Source organism: Heterodontus francisci, chromosome 2 (genome assembly GCF_036365525.1).
Source record: "Heterodontus francisci isolate sHetFra1 chromosome 2, sHetFra1.hap1, whole genome shotgun sequence".
In the NCBI taxonomy this organism is placed as follows: domain Eukaryota; kingdom Metazoa; phylum Chordata; class Chondrichthyes; order Heterodontiformes; family Heterodontidae; genus Heterodontus; species Heterodontus francisci.
Window position 1 is genome coordinate 144,748,304 of NC_090372.1, and position 17,535 is coordinate 144,765,838.

Genomic DNA, 17,535 nt, shown 5'->3' on the forward strand with positions numbered 1-17,535 from the left:
TGAAGTTACTGTCCAACTTGCACATAAATAAAAAAGCAAAATACTGCGGATGCTGGAAATCTGAAATAAAAACAGAAAGTGCTGGAAATACTCAGCAGATCTGGCAGCATCTGTGGAGAGAGAAACGGAGTTAATATTTCAGGTCAGTGACCTTTCATCGGAATCAGAAAACATTTCTTCTCATCTCTGTCATAAATGGGAGACCCCTAATTGTTAAACTGTGTCCCCTAGTTCTGGTACATCCTTCTAGCATCCACCCAGTCAAGTTCCCTCAGAATCTTGTATGTTTCAATAAGATCACCTCTCATTTTTCTAAATTCCAATGGGTATAGGCCCAACCTGTTCAACCTTTCCTCATAAGATAACCTCTTCATCCCAGGAATCAGTCTGTATAAATGCAAAGCTAAGGTTGTGAAATGTGTAAAATGACCACCTGGTCCCAACATGTGTCTTTGATTTGCATATGGTATTAATAGGATGAATTTTATCCTTGCGGCAGGTGTCCCGACAATGGGCTGGAAAGTTGGGGGCGACCCCATCTTGGCTGTTTGAGGGACCTTTCAACAGATTCACCTGATTGTCTGGCAGCTCAGCAAGGCCGGGACTTCCAGCAACGGGGTCCTAAATACCACAGAAGGCCCGCCGCTCTCTAGTTAAGTGCCTTATCGGCACTAAATTCGGAAGGCCTTCCGTACAAGAGACGATGCGGGGATCTTGGTGTCGTTTTCCCCCAACGTCGAGACCCCCAATGTCTGGCCACCAGCATAAAATTCCACCCAGCATCTCTGACATTGCAGCAGTGAAGTATCAGCCTAGATTTTGTGCTTATTCCTGGAGTGTGGCTTGAATCCAAAAATATTCTGATTTGGTGGTGAGGATCGCAGCACAATATTCTGTTCATTCACAGGATCTGAAACTGGATTGGAGCAGTGAGGTGATCTGTGGTTAGGGGCAGTAGAAGAATTGCCTGGCCTAAAATATAAAGTACGACAGCCTTGAATCATCAGAAGCAGTGCATTATGGAGCGAACTTAGCACAGATGTTTGCGTTCCTGATCACATGAAGCAGCTCTAATAGGTCTAACGTCTGCTTCTGCGAATCGCAGTGATTCAAACATCCTGCGCTGTGCTGAGTTCAGCCCATAATGCAGCTCTTCTGACTATGCAAGACTGCATTGGTGGCTCTCTGTCTGGGATAAAGAGAGTGTAATTGGTGGCGACTGTTTTTTAGAAGTCCGTCCAAGTAGTTTGTTGCCTGAATTTATATCTGCACTGTTCAGCTATTTCAGTTTAAAGGGAGAGAAATTGGTTTTGCATCAGAAACTGGCACAGCTTGTGGGATCTTGCTGTGTGCAAATTGGTTGCTGTGTTTCCTACATTACAACAGTGACTACACTTCAAAAGTCATTAATTGACTAAGAATTTTGGGATGTCCTGAGGTCGTGAAAGGTACTATATAAAATGCAGCTCTTTCTCTCGTACTTGTTAGTTTGGGTAGATGCAGGCACCCATCCGGGGTTAAGGGTGTGCTTTGACAGTACAGTTCCCCCTGCTTATAGTGAGTGTCCTGGTGTCAACAAGAATTGCCTGCTATATGCGCTGGCTGGTATAACAGATCAATGATGGTGGGAAGTAGTGGAGGCATAAAAGAGTTCAGGATAATCTGGAAAAACATGCAAAATATCAGGATATTTTGGTCAGCCCTGGAACCATTTAAAAGGCAGTCAGACTGTGACGGGGGCGGACAGAAGGTGTTGGTAGGAGGGTGAGTTAAACTGATCGCGAATCTGGAGCAAACGGTAACACTAGTTCTCATATTCCGAATAATCTCCCATGTCAATTGAAATAGTCTTTCAAGAACTCTTGCTCGTTACTTGCTAAAAATTTGTTGGACAAGGAAACTGCTGCTCAACACATAATTAACTTGTTTGGACTCAACATAATTGTACAATGGAGCCAGAGGTGCCCAGCTCAGCAAGCTGGCAAGGAGGATTCACAGCAGCATTTAGGAGTTCGAGAGGCCATGGGGGGATTAGGATTTAAGGACAGGTTATTGCACTTTAATGAAGTGCAAACAGCTACTTGAACTGCCCAAAATAGTTGGCACGCTTAGTGCAGTTTAAGTGGCGCCGTTGTAATTGACGCCTTCAGTAATGGGAACTAATCAATACCATTGTAGGGGGCTCTGGGATAAATGGGGTGTAATTGGTGGCGACTGTATTATAACAGCCAGTCCAAGTAGTTTGTTGCCTGAATTTATATCTGCACTGATCAGCTATTTCAATTTAAAGAGAGAGAAATTAGTTTTGCATCAGAAACTGGCACAAAGTGGGCTATGCGTCTGGAGTGCGTGGCCAAAGACAGAGGCCTGAGGCAGACTCCAAACTGGGCCTCTGACCACATTTCTATAATACCAACAAGCTGCAGATACCAGTTGGGCATCCCAATGCAGCTCACCAGCCAGGCCTTTTCCAAAATGGCCCACAGGTAAGTCTGTGGGGGGGGTGGGGGGTGAACTTTTCCTCAAAAATATACTTTATTCATAAAATTCTGTAAAAAAAAAAATTACAAAACAGTTCAAACAGCACCAAGTTGACATTCCAGAAAGTGCAAATGAAATCAGTTTTCTTCAATACAGGAGTGAGTTGCCTCACAACCCTTCCATTCCATTCTACATAAGTGTACATTTTACAGCAAAAACATATTTGGTGTGTACAGCCCGAGGGGTTTTCCATGGGTCCTGTCCCTCGGTTCACTATGGTGGGAGGACCTTACACAGTGGTCTTTCTTCATTGAGCCTTTGGGGTGGCTGCCCCAAGCTTTAGTGCGTCCCTCAGCATGTAGTCCTGGACCTTGGAATGTGCCAGTCTGCAACACTCGGTCATGGACAGCTCTTTGCACTGGAAGACCAGCAAGTTTCGTGCAGACCAAAGGGCGTCTTTCACCGAATTGATGGTCCTCCAGCAGCAGTTGATGTTTATCTTGGTGTGCGTCCCTGGGAATAGCCCGTAGAGCACAGACTCCTGTGTTACCTCGACAGAAACCACTGCATATCTTTCAACACCTGCTTTGCAAAGGCACATTCCACAATGAGTGCACCCAGAAATTGGTCTCCTCAACATGAATTTTGCAGCCAAAAAACAGGCCAATGGGGATCTATTTATCCCCCTAAGTGTTCCAAACTACCTGAAAATGCAGGGTTGAAGTGAGCAGGGTAGGTAGGTAAGTTTGGGAACTTCTTTGGTTGTTACTTGCTTCCCACCGAGAAAGAGTTTTCAAAAATTGCAGTAAAGCTCAGCTTGCCTCCAAGCACTTATTGCTGGATGAGAACAGGATAGGCTTGGAAATGCCTTCACGTTGAATAGCTTTCCTCCACTTACTGTATGGACTTATTCATGAGATGTGGGCACTTGGGTAAGTTACTGGCAGGAGGCATGGAACCAGACCCAAAGAAAAGTGGATGACTTCAAGGAAGGAGGAGGAGAGTAATGCACAAATAAAGAGAAGGAAAAAGGAAAAACAGTCTGATAATTTTTCTCACTTGACTCATTGCCTGTTAAATTCCCTTCCCAGTTAAATTGTAGGTTTAAGGAGAGCTGACTCTGTTTTATATAGCAATTCGTTTTAAATGCTTCAGACTGTTAACAATTTTTTAAACTACTGAATTTGTGAGAATCTGGGAAAGTGCACACCTTGAAAACACCAGGCTATCACAATTTTCTTTACTTTACCAGGGAAGAAGATGCTGCCCAAGTCATAGAGAAAGAGGAGGTAGTTGAGATGCTGGATGGGTTAAAAATTGATAGAGGAGGTATTAGAAAGGCAGGCTGTATAAGTCACCAGGAGCGGATGAGATGCATCTAAGGATACTGAAGGAACTAAGGGAGAAAATTTTGGATGCACTGCCATAATATTCTTCCAATCCTCCTCAGATACAGGGTTGGTGCCAGAGGACAGGAGAATTGCAAATATTACACCCTTGTTCAAAAAGGGTGTAAGGATAAGTCCAACAAATACAGGCCAGTCAGTTTAACCTTGGTGATGAGAAAGCTTTTAGAAACAATAATTCGAGACAACAGTAGCAGTCACTTGGACAAATGTGGATTGGTTAAGGAAAGTCAGCACTGATTTGTTAAGGGTAAATCATGTTTAACTAACTTGCTTGAGTTTTTAGTGAGGTAACAGAGAAGGTTGATGAGGGTAATGTGGTTGATGCGATATACATGGTGTTATGGCCAGGTGGTAAGGGGTGTGGGTGGTTCCCACTGTTCAACTTCCAACTGACCACAGCAAATGTTCTTGTTACTAGGGTTTTAACCCCTTTGTGTTTTATTTGTCAAATAAACAGACAGCGGCAGGTTTTCTTGTAGGTTTAAAACAGAAGATTAATTATTTATTAAGCATTATTCATTCCTGAAACGGTTGCAACTGCACCCACACACGCATTCACTTGTACAAACACACACACACACACACACACACACACACACACACACACACACACACAAAGAGATAGATAGAGAGGAAAAAGGATATCTCTAAATATAAATAAAAAAAATAAAAGTGTGAAGTGATTCATTTTGATAGGAAGAATGAGGAGAGGCAATATAAATTAAAAGTTACAATTCTAAAGTGGGTGCAGGAGCAGAGGGACTGGGGATATGTGTGCACAAATCATTGAAGGTGGCAGGGCAGGTTGAGAAAGTGGTTAATAAAACATATGGAATCCTCTGCTTTATAAATAGGGACATAGAGTACAAAAACAAGGAAGCGATAACAAACCTGTAAAGTACTGGTTCAGCCTCAACTGGAGTATTGGGTCCAGTTCTGGGCACCACACTATCGGAAGCATGTGAAGGATTAGAGAGGGTCCAGAAAAGATTCATGAGAATGGTTCCAGGGATGACGAACTTTAGTTATGTGGATAGAGTGGAGAAGTAAAGATTAAGAGGAGATTTGATAGATGTATTCAAACTGATGAGGGGTCTTGACAGAGTAGGTAGGGAGAAGCTGTGTGCAGTGGCAGAAGAATCCAGAACCAGAGGATTTAAGGTGATTGGCGAGAGAAGCAATGGCGATATAAGGAAAAAAAAATTTATGCAACAAGTGGTTGAGATCTGGAATGCACTGCCTGACAGTGTGATGGAGGCAGATTCAATCGAGGCCTTTAAAAGAGATTTGGATAATTAACTGAAGAGAAAAAAATTGTCAGGCTATGGGGAAAAGGTGCGGAGTGAGACTTGGTGAGTTACTCTTTCTGTGCTGTAACCATTCAATTATTCTACGAGTCAATGATGTTGTAAGCTCCTTTAATGCCCATTGCATTCAAATAGGATCGAGTGCACACTGGTGTATGGTATCTATGAGGCAAACGCTGCTTGAAGGCCACTCTATTTGCTGCAACTGAAAATTGGTATTACTTTGTCAACACATCTACCTGTTTAGTGCTTTGAACAATGCTATTTTCATGGTCTTCAAACGGCAGTTGAGAAACTTCCCCAATAGTCATTCAATTCAGGAAAATCTAAGTTTAAAAATTTCCTGGTCCGTAAACCCTGGTGAATGAGCATTTTCATGTTGGGGGTGCATCCAGTCTAGCCTCTTCCATCTCCTCAACCTCCTTTTCTTAGCAAAGGGAACTGCATGTCCTCGGTCAAAAGCTACCTTTTACAGAGCTTACAAAAAGTGGCAGCATAATTCCTGACAGGATCTCCAAAGGTGCCACTGCTGTGAATGTCTTTATCACTGGATCTTTCCAGGGGACTAAAATCGACCAATACAACATTTATTGGGCAGCAGTCCCCCATTGCATCAAATTGGTCACTGATACTCAATTCAAATCCTTCCCAATAAAATCAGAGAGAGAACTATCCAGTTTTCCAGATTGGCAGGCTGCCCACAGGTACAGGAGCAATTGACAGAATGCAAGTAGTAGTCAAAGCCCCATATGACAACCTGCTCAATTTTATTGGAAAGTCTTTCATCCCAGTAATCTGTAACTCATGTGCAGTGCCAACCGTGCTAACTGTCTTGAATTTCCAATATAAAAAAACCATTGAGGCTTTCATCAGACAGTAACCCCTACCATACCAGGTCTCTTGATTCAAAGCCATGCTTCAGAATGATTGCCTGGTGATCAGGGCTGTCACCTACAGTCATAACTAATGATGCCAATGAGGCTTTCACAGACAAAGGGAGACAACAGAGATAGTGAAGCCCGTGCAATTATTAGAAGTGTCACCTCCCTCCATACAGCCTGAAAGACCCTTTATGGCTCTTCCTGCTCTCCATGCCCAAGAGTCTACTCCTTCTGTCCCTAATGTCAGCCAGCAACTTCTCCACTGATGCATCTGAACATCTAGGAGCCTTTGCTCAACTGCAACAACAACTGGTATTTAAACATCCCAAAGCACTTCACAGGCCATTCTAAAAATATTGGCACTGAGTCACATAAGGAGATATTAGGTCAAGTAATCAGAAGCTTGGTCAAAGAGGTAGGTTTTAAGGAGTGTCTTAAAGGGGGGAGGTGAGGTAGAGAGATGGAGAGGTTTAGGGAAGGAATTCCAGAGCTTAGGGCCCAGGCAGCTGAAGGCACAGCCACCAACGGGGATGCTCCAGAGTTCAGAATTAGAGGAATGCAGATATCTCTCAGGGTTGTGGAATTGGAGGAGATTACAGAGATAGGCAGGGGCGAGGCCTTGCAGGGATATGGAAACAAGGATGAGAATTTTCAAATTGAAGTGTTGCTTAACTGGGAGCCACTGTAGATCAGTGAGCACAAGGGTGATGGCTGAATGGGACTTGGTGCAAGTTAGGACACAGGCAGTAGAGTTTTGAATGATCTCAAGTTTAGGGAGAGTAAAACATGGGAGGAAAGCCAGGACTGCATTAGTATAGCAAGCCAAGAGGTAACAAAGGCATGGACGAGGCAGGTGTGGAGTTGGGCAGTGTTACGCAGTTGGAAGTAAGCTGCTGACTCCTTGAAGACTACTGCTTCTTGAAAGATCTGGCACACTCTGCTACTGTTAAAAAGATGGCCCTGTTTAACTGGCCCTTTAGCTGCTGTACCAATACTGAATTCACCTCCTTCTCAATGGCCCACCCTGCATAGCAAATGAGGGTGGAATACCTGGCAGGTTAGCAACAGAGTCATCTGGGTAAAGAAAGGAGAATCAAATAATTGCGTTTGTATAGTGCCTTTCATAACCTCGGGATGTCCCAAAGTTCTACACAACCAATCAAAATGCTTTTGTAGTGTAGTCACTGTTATAATGTCAAAAAAGCTTGGCAGCCAATTTGTGCACAGCAAGGCCCCACAAACAACAACGAGATAAATAGCCAATTGAATTTTTTTTGTGATGTTGGCTATGATACTGGGAGAAATCCGCTGCTGTTATTCGATTCATACCATGAGATGTTTTTTGTCCACCTCAGAGAGCATATGGGATGTTGATTTAGCATACATAGATTTTTTTAATATATTAGTTTTTGGGATGTGTGTGTCGCTGGCCGACCCAGCATTTATTGCCCATCCCTAATTACCCTTGAGAAAGTGACAGTGAACTGCTTTCTTGAACCACTGCAGTCCTCGGGGTAGGAATGAAACTGGATGGAGCACCCGGCATCGACCTAGGCACCGGAAACGACAACGGCAAACCCAGCCTTGTCGACCCTGCAAAATTCTCCTTACTAACATCTGGGGGCTTGTGCCAAAGTTGGGAGAGCTGTCCCACAGCCTAGTCAAGCAACAGCCTGACATAGTCATACTCACAGAATCATACCTTACAGACAATGTCCCAGACACTGCCATCACTATCCCCGGGTATGTCCTGTCCCACTGGCAGGACAGACCCAGCAGAGGTGGCGACATGGTGGTATACAGTAGAGAAGGAGTTGCTCTGGGTGTCCTCAACATCGATTCTGGATCCCATGAAGTCTCATGGCATCAGGTCAAACATGGGCAAGGAAACCTGCTGATTACCAGCTACCGCCCTCCCTCAGCTGATGAATCAGTATTCCTCCATGTTGAACATGACTAGGAGGAAGCACTGAGGGTGACAAGGGTGCAGAATGTACTCTGGATGGGGGATTTCAATGTCCATCACCAAGATTGGCTCGGTAGCACCACTACTGACCGAGCTGGCTGAGTCCTAAAGGACATAGCTGCTAGACTGAGTCTGCAGCAGGTGGTGAGGGAACCAACAAGAGGGAAAAATATACTTGACTTCGTCCTCACCAATCTGCCTGCCGCAGATGTATCTGTCCATGACAGTATTGGTAGGAGTGACCACCGCACAATCCTTGTGGGGACCAAGTCCCACCTTCACATTGAGGATACCCTCCATCGTGTTGTGTGGCACTATCACCATGCTAAATGGGATAAATTTCGAACAGATCCAGCAATGCAAAACTGAGCATCCATGATGCGCTGTGGGCCATCAGCAGCAGCAGAATTGTTCTCGACCACAATCTGTGACCTCATGACCCGTCATGTCCCCCACTCTACCATTACCATCAAGCCAGGAGACCAATCCTGGTTCAATGAAGAGTGCAGGAGGGCATGCCAGGAGCAGCACCAGGCATACCTCAAAATGAGGTGTCAAACTGGTGAAGCTACAACAGGGGACTACTTGCGTGCCAAACTGCACAAGCAGCATGCGATAGACAGAGCTAAGCGATCCCATAACCAACAGATCAGATCTAAGCTCTGGTGGGGGACAATTAACCAACTAACTGGAGGAGGTGGCTCCACAAATATCCCAATCCTCAATGATGGGGGAAGCCCAGCACATCAGTGCGAAAGATAAGGCAGAAGCATTTGCAACAAACTTCAGCCTGAAGTACCGGGTTGTTGTTCCATCTCGGCCTCCTCCTGAAGTCCCCATCATCACGGATGCCAGACTTCAGCCAATTCGATTCATTCCGCGTGATATCAACAAATGACTGAAGGCGCTGGATACTCAAAGGCTATGGGCTCTGACAATATTCTGGCAATAGTACTGAAGACCTGTGCTCCAGAACTTGCCGCGCCCCTAGCCAAGCTGTTCCAGTACAGCTACAACACTGGCATCTACCCGGCAATGTAGAAAATTGCCCAGGTATGTCCTGTACACAAAAGGCAGGGCAAGTCCAACCCGGCCAATTATCGCTCCATCAGTATAATTTCAATCATCAGTAAAGTGATGGAAGGTGTCATCAATAGTGCCATCAAGCAGCACTTGCTTAGCAATAACCTGCTCAGTGATGCTCAGTTTGGGTTCCGACAGGGCCACTCAGCTCCGGACCTCATTACAGCCTTGGCTCAAACATGGACAAAAGAGCTGAACTCAAGAGGTGAGGTGAGAGTGACTGCCCTTGACATCAAGGCAGCATTTGACCGAGTATGGCATCAAGGAGCCTCAGCAAAACTGAAGTTAATGGGAATCGGGGGGAAATTCTCTGCTGGTTGGAGTCATACATAGCACAAAGGAAGATGGTTGTGGTTGTTGGAGGTCAATCTTCTGAGCTCCAGGACATCACTGCAGGAGTTCGTCAGGGTAGTGTCCTAGGCCCAACCATCTTCAGCTGCTTCATCAATGACCTTCCTTCAGTCATAAGGTCAGAAGTGGGGATGTTTGCTGATGATTGCACAATGTTCAGCACCGTTTGCGACTCCTCAGATACTGAAGCAGTCCGTGTAGAAATGCAGCAAGACCTGGACAATATCCAGCTTGGGCTGATAAGTGGCAAGTAACATTCCTGCCACACAAGTGCCAGGCAATGACCATCTCCAACAAGAGAGAATCTAACCATCTCCCTTTGACATCCAATGACATTACCATCACTGAATCCCCCACTATCAACATCCTAGGAGCTACCATTGACCAGAAACTGAACTGGAGTAGCCATATAAATACCATGGCTACAAGAGCAGGTCAGAGGCTAGGAATCCTGTGGCGAGTAACTCACCTCCTGACTCCCCAAAGCCTGTCCACCATCTACAAGGCACAAGTCAGGAGTGTGATGGAATACTCTCCACTTGCCTGGATAGGTGCAGCTCCAACAACACTCAAGAAGCTCGACACCATCCAGGACAAAGCAGCCCGCTTGATTGGCACCCCATCTACAAACATTCACTCCCTCCACCACCGACACACAGTGGCAGCAGTGTGTACCATCTACAAGATGCACTGCAGCAATGCACCAAGGCTCCTTAGGCAGCACCTTCCAAACCTGCGACCTCTACCAACTAGAAGGACAAGGGCAGAAAATGCATGGAAACACCACCACCTGCAAGTTCCCCTCCAAGTCACACACCATCCTGACTTGGAACTATATCGCCGTTCCTTCACTGTCGCTGGGTCAAAATCCAGGTACTCCCTTCCTGTCAACACAGTGGGTGTACCTAACTCACATGGACTGCAGCAGTTCAAGAAGGCAGCTCACCACCACCTTCTCAAGGGCAATTAGGGATGGGCAATAAATGGTGGCCTAGCCACTGATGCCCACATCCCATGAATGAATAAAAATAACATTTACAGTGCTGTTATGGAGGGAGTTGCAGGATTTTGACTCAGCGACAGTGAAGGAACAGTGATTTAGTTCCAAGTCAGGATGATGTGTGACTTGGAGGGGAACTTGCAGGTGGTGGTGTTCCTATGCATCTACTGCCCTTGTCCATCTAGGTGGTAGAGGTCGTGGGTTTGGAAGATGCTGTCAAAGGAGCCTTGGCGCATTGCTGCGGTACGTCTTGTAGACGGTACACACTACTGCTACTGTGTCGGTGGTGGAGGGAATGAATATTCAAGGTGGCAGATGGAGTGCTGCTCAAGCGGGCATCTTTTTCTTGGGTGGTTTGAGTTTCTTGAGTGTTGTTGGAGCTGCAATTCAGGCAAGTGGAGAGTACTCCATCACATTCCTTGAAGATGGTGGACAAGCTTTGGGGAGTCAGATGGTGTGTTACTCACTGCAGAATTCCCAGTCTCTGATCTGCTGTTGTCGCCCCTGTATTTATATGGCTGGTCCAGTTAAGTTTCCAATAATTGGTAATCCCCGGGATGTTGATGGTGGAGGATTCAGCAATGGTAATGCCAAGGGAAATGGTTAGATTCTCTCTTGTTGGAAATAGTCATTGCATGGCAATTGTGTGGTGCAAATGTTACTTGAATGTAGTCTAATTGGAGGAAAATCTAACCCTTTATGTCTGAAAGAATATAAAATGGCTCACTGACTTTAAACAGTGGATAGCTGAGCCTGATTGAGCAGAAAGATTTGCCAAGTACTTTTAGTGAAGGAAGTACCCTTTTAAAAGTAGTGTACACGTAGAATGGGGCACAGTCACATTTTAATATTGCATATGCATTTACAGCTTGTTCAGATTGACCTGTTTTGGTGATGTGGCAGATGTTTTACTGGTTTTTACTGAGTAGAGACATTTAAAATATACGTTTTGTTTAAATTAAAAATACAGTCTTTGTATGTATGTGTGTCCAGATGGTCGGTCCTCCTTCCTTCCCATTAAGCACCAATTTTAATGTTTGAACTGTCCATGTCCCAGCATTTCACCACAAGATCTGTAACAGAATTTTTTGGATATAAAGGCATACTGGATGCAGTCCACAGATTTATTCCAGAGTTTTGCTTATGCGTAGAAACACACCATATTATTAAATCTAAGCTCAGGGCACCATGGGAAGGATCGTTACTAAGCCAAAAATAAAAGTAGTGCTGGAATCGCAATGCATGTTTGTCAGCAACTCAAAAAGAAAAATAGATTTTTGCTTCTCATGTGAATCTTCTACCGAATTCCAGTTCTGATGTAAGATGTAGAACTGAGAGATTAACCTGCCATTTCTCTTTCTTTTACTGAAGACCGCATTGCATATTTCCAGAATTTTCTATTTTTCTTTCAAATATCCAGAATTTCTTTATATTAGCCCAAATGTGAGATTACAAATCTATCCGAAACAGTAGTTTATTGCAGTGTTTTTCTCTTTTTATTAGGCTTTGGAACGCTTGGAGGATGCCGGTTTCAACGAGTGCTTTACAACAGTTGGCTGTATACTTGGGAATAGTGTCTGGAGGAGGGTGTGCAGTAATGTATTACCTTATGCAGCGTAAGTAAACACAAACACAACCTATTAAAACTATTTCTAATTCCAAGACCTTTTTCCTTCTAACACGCAGTAGGTATCCAGTAGTCAAATACCCTAGTCTTCACATGCACGGTCTTATCAGTACACTTAATTACTTGAAGCCTCCCTCCATCCTATTTGGAAAAATAGATTGTAAAGAAAGAAAGTAACTGGCTAGAAACCAAACTTATTCTTTCAGCCTATTGCGATGCTATGGCTGTAGTAATATTCTCCTTGCTAACATTTGTTTTGTTCTGTCACTGAGAACTGCTATTTCCTGGTTAAAGACCAAAATCTTTGCTGTTGTATTGATTTATAAAAGTCTTATGCCACACAACGTATTTGACTGCCAGATGGTGTACTGCAGAGTGATAGAATGCAGGCTCAGATTCATAATTTGCCCAGATAATCAATTACTGACCTCAGCTGTAGTGCTACGGTGAGGACAGGTGGCTTTTTAACAGATTAGATGGCGAATTAATGCCCTTGCACACCCCTTGCAATGCGAGACTGCTAATGTGCAGCCTGAAGACTGAAAAGTCCACATTTGTCTGAAGCGTCCCCTGCCACTTTTTGTCTGTTACTGGCCAATACGATGTAATTTTTTGAATATTATGGGATGTGGTGGTACTTATTGGGAACCAATCTCACTAATTCCCTTCCCTTGCACCTGACCTTTTCTACTACCGTCCAACTAGCCTCTGCCAGCAGATCAACAATCATCCTCGTCTCTTCATTCTCCTCCAAAATGTCTGCTCACTTGCAAACTGGTGAGGGAATCCAGAACAAGGTTGCACAATATTAAAATTAGAGCTAGGTCATTGAGGTGTGAAATCAGGAAGCACTTTGTCACACAAAGGGTAGTGAAAATCTGGCACTCACTCCACCAAATGGCTGTGGATGCTGGGTCGATAGGAATTTTCAAGACTGAAATCGGTGGCTATTTGTTGGGTAAAGGTATCAGAGGGATTATGGAACAAAGGTGGGTAATTGTATTTGAGGTAAAGATCAGCAATTATCCAATTGAATGGTAGGACAGGCTACGATCCAGATGACGCTTGTTGTAGATGATTATATTGATATCCTGACATTGACTTGGCTCAAAGGTGGCCACACTTTCCTCTTTATTGAAAGTCCACAACTTGTTTCCCATTTAAATCATGGCAGATGGTTGTTCCTTATTACTAACTCACACGGGGAGGTTCACTAGTGTGATTGGGGAGGGTTTAAACTATATTGACAGGAGGATGGACATATAGAAGTAGAAAAGAGGAATAAAGTGCATAAATGAGTGCGAGTGTTGGATAGTACTAGAGAAGGAAGAAGTACCATATTAGATAGTATCAGTCTAAGAAGGACTACGAGGAATACAAAGACAGGTTTACAATGCATTTATATAAACACACAAGGTGTGGGGAATAAGATTGGTGAGCTGCAAGCACAAATAGGCATTTAGGAATATGATGTCATGGCAATAAGGAAATGTGGCTTAAAATGGTGAGGACTGGGCACTTAATATTCAAGGATACAAAGTGTTCAGAAAAGAGAAGGAAGGTGAAAAGGGAGGTGGACTGGCAGTACTGATTAGGGAAGGCATTGAAGTATTGGAAAGAGGATGTGCTCGAGGGGACAAAGACTGAATCTATCAGGCCAGGTGTCCTGGCCTGTCGGAAGACCTTACACAAATCAACGATTCTCGGAACACCGCCATCATCAACAACGAGCTCAGTAGACTCAATGTAGACATTGCAGCACTTCAGGAGACACGCCTCCCCGTGAGTGGATCTCTGGCAGAGCAAGACTACACCTTCTTCTGACAGGGTAGGGATCCTGAAGAACCAAGACAGCATGGAGTGGGCTTCGCCATTAGAAACTCCTTGCTCAGCATGATAGAGCCTCCCTCAAATGGCTCGGAACGCATACTGTCCATCCGACTGCTCACCACCTCTGGTCCAGTACACCTACTCAGCATCTATGCTCCAACACTCTGCTCCCCACCTGAAGCTGAAGATCAGTTCAACGAGAAACTCCATAACATCATTAGCAGCATCCCCAACACCGAACACCTATTCCTGCTGGGGGACTTTAATGCCAGGGTTGGGGCCGACCATGACTCATGGCCCTCCTGCCTTGGGCGCTATGGCGTTGGAAGGATAAATGAGAACGGGCAGAGACTGCTTGAGTTGTGTACCTATCATAACCTCTGCATCACCAACTCGTTCTTTCACACTAAACCCTGTCACTAGGTTTCATGGTGGCACCCAAGATCGCGTCGTTAGCACCAGCTAGACCTCATTATCACAAGGCGAGCTGCCTTAAACAGTGTTCAAATCACACGCAGCTTCCACAATGCGGACTGCGACACCGACCAACCCCTGGTGTGCAGCAAGGTTAGACTCAGACCAAAGAAGTTGCATCATTCCAAGCAGAAGCGCCGCCCGCGCATCAACACAAGCAAAACTTCTCACCCACAGCTGTTACAAAAATTTCCAAATTCACTTGTAACAGCCCTTCAAAACACTCCCACAGGGGATGCTGAGACCAAGTGGGCCCACATCAGAGACACCATCTATGAGTCAGCTTTGACCACCTACGGAAAAGTGCGAAGAGAAATGCAGACTGGTTTCAATCTCACAATGAAGAGCTGGAACCTGTCATAGCAGCTAAGCGCATTGCACTGTTGAACTACAAGAAAGCCCCCAGCGTGTTAACATCCGTAGCTCTTAAAGCAGCCAGAAGCACTACACAAAGAACAGCCAGGCGCTGCGCAAACGACTACTGGCAACACCTATGCAGTCATATTCAGCTGGCCTCAGACACCGGAAACATCAGAGGAATGTATGATGGCATGAAGAGAGCCCTTGGGCCAACCATCAAGAAGATCGCCCCCCTCAAATCTAAATCAGGGGACATAATCACTGACCAACGCAAACAAATGGACTGCTGGGTTGAGCACTACCTAGAACTGTACTCCAGGGAGAATGTTGTCACTGAGACTGCCCTCAACGCAGCCCAGCCTCTACCAGTCATGGATGAGCTGGACATACAGCCAACAAAATTGGAACTCAGTGATGCCATTGATTCTCTAGCCAGCGGAAAAGCCCCTGGGAAGGACAGCATTACCCCTGAAATAATCAAGAGTGCCAAGCCTGCTATACTCTCAGCACTACATGAACTGCTGTGCCTGTGCTGGGACGAGGGAGCAGTACCTTAGTACATGCGCGATGCCAATATCATCACCCTCTATAAAAACAAAGGTGACCGCGGTGACTGCAACAGCTACCGTGGAATCTCCCTGCTCAGCATAGTGGGGAAAGTCTTTGCTCGAGTCGCTCTAAACAGGCTCCAGAAGCTGGCCGAGCGCGTCTACCCTGAGGCACAGTGTGGCTTTCGTGCAGAGAGATCGACCATTGACATGCTGTTCTCCCTTCGTCAGATACAGGAGAAATGCTGCGAACAACAGATGCCCCTCTACATTGCTTTCATTGATCTCACCAAAGCCTTTGACCTCGTCAGCAGACGTGGTCTCTTCAGACTGCTAGAAAAGATTGAATGTCCACCTAAGCTACTAAGTATCATCACCTCATTCCATGACAATATGAAAGGCACAATTCAACATGGTGGGTCCTCATCAGAGCCCTTTCCTATCCTGAGTGGCGTGAAACAGGGCTGTGTTCTCGCACCCACACTTTTTGGGATTTTCTTCTCCCTGCTGCTTTCACATGCGTTCAAGTCTTCTGAAGAAGGAATTTTCCTCCACACAAGATCAGGGGGCAGGTTGTTCAACCTTGCCCGTCTAAGAGCGAAGTCCAAAGTACGGAAAGTCCTCATCAGGGAACTCCTCTTTGCTGACGATGCTGCTTTAACATCTCACACTGAAGAGTGCCTGCAGAGTCTCATCGACAGGTTTGCGGCTGCCTGCAATGAATTTGGCCTAACCATCAGCCTCAAGAAAACGAACATCATTGGGCAGGACGTCAGAAATGCTCCATCCATCAATATTGGCGACCACGCTCTGGAAGTGGTTCAAGAGTTCACCTACCTAGGCTCAACTATCACCAGTAACCTGTCTCTCGATGCAGAAATCAACAAGCGCATGGGAAAGGCTTCTACTGCTATGTCCAGACTGGCCAAGAGAGTGTGGGAAAATGGCGCACTGACACGGAACACAAAAGTCCGAGTGTATTAAGCCTGTGTCCTCAGTACCTTGCTCTATGGCAGCGAGGCCTGGACAATGTATGTCAGCCAAGAGCGAAGTCTCAATTCATTCCATCTTCGCTGCCTCCGGAGAATACTTGGCATCAGGTGGCAGGACCGTATCTCCAACACAGAAGTCCTCGAGGCGGCCAACATCCCCAGCTTATGCACACTACTGAGTCAGCGGCGCTTGAGATGGCTTGGCCATGTGAGCCGCATGGAAGATGACAGGATCCCCAAAGACACATTGTACAGCGAGCTCGCCACTGGTATCAGACCCACCAGCCGTCCATGGCTCCGCTTTAAAGACGTCTGCAAACGCGACATGAAGTCCTGTGACATTGATCACAAGTCGTGGGAGTCAGTTGCCAGCGTTCGCCAGAGCTGGCGGGCAGCCATAAAGGTGGGGCTAAATTGTGGCGAGTCGAAGAGACTTAGCAGTTGGCAGGAAAAAAGACAGAGGCGCAAGGAGAGAGCCAACTGTCTAACAGCCCTGACAAACAAATTTTTCTGCAGCACCTGTGGAAGAGCCTGTCACTCTAGAATTGGCCTTTATAGCCACTCCAGGCGCTGCTTCACAAACCACTGACCACCTCCAGGCGCTTACCCATTGTCTCTCGAGACAAGGAGGCCAAAGAAGAGAAGAAGAAGAGAGCTGAGAAACAAAAAGGAGATGATCACACCATGGTGGGGTATTCTATAGGCCTCCAAATAGTGAGAGAGAGAGATAGAGGAGCAAATCTGCAGAAAAATCAGAGATGTGCAAGAACTATAGAGTGGTGATAATGGGGGACTTTACCCAAATATCGATTTGGTAAAATCGATATCGAGGTGGAGTGGGGCCTATTCGGAACAAAGAGGATTGTATATGCTGGGCAAGGCTAGAATACTCAATGAGTACGTTGTATCAGTGTTAACTAAGGAAGAGGATGCTGACAAAATATCGGTTGAAGCGGAGATGGTCGAGGTAATGGATGAGGTGAAAATTGCTAGGCAGGATGTACTGGAAAGACTGGCTATGCATAGGGTGGATAAGTTACCTGGTCTGGATGGCTTGCATCGCAGGCTGCTAAAGGAAGTAGGGGTGGAGGTAGTGGAAGAGCTTGCTATAATCTTCCAGTCTTCCCTAGATGCAGGAGAGGTACCAGAGGATTGAAGAGTGGCAAATGTGATCCCCTTATTCAAGAAAGGGTGTAAGGGCATTGCCAGTAACTACAGGTTGGTCA

The 17,535-nt window shown here is 45.5% G+C and overlaps 1 protein-coding gene across 2 annotated transcripts in view; it reads left to right on the forward strand.

Moving 5' to 3' along the window:
- The window catches only part of coa1 (cytochrome C oxidase assembly factor 1), a 107,830-nt gene that overhangs the window by 82,832 nt on the left and 7,463 nt on the right, over positions 1-17,535 (forward strand). For both annotated transcript variants that reach the window (XM_068011649.1, XM_068011659.1), the window contains exon 3: positions 11,982-12,094. In XM_068011649.1, coding sequence (XP_067867750.1) covers positions 12,001-12,094 — 94 coding nt within the window. In that variant the 5' untranslated portion in view covers positions 11,982-12,000. The remainder of the gene's footprint in view (positions 1-11,981; positions 12,095-17,535) is intronic.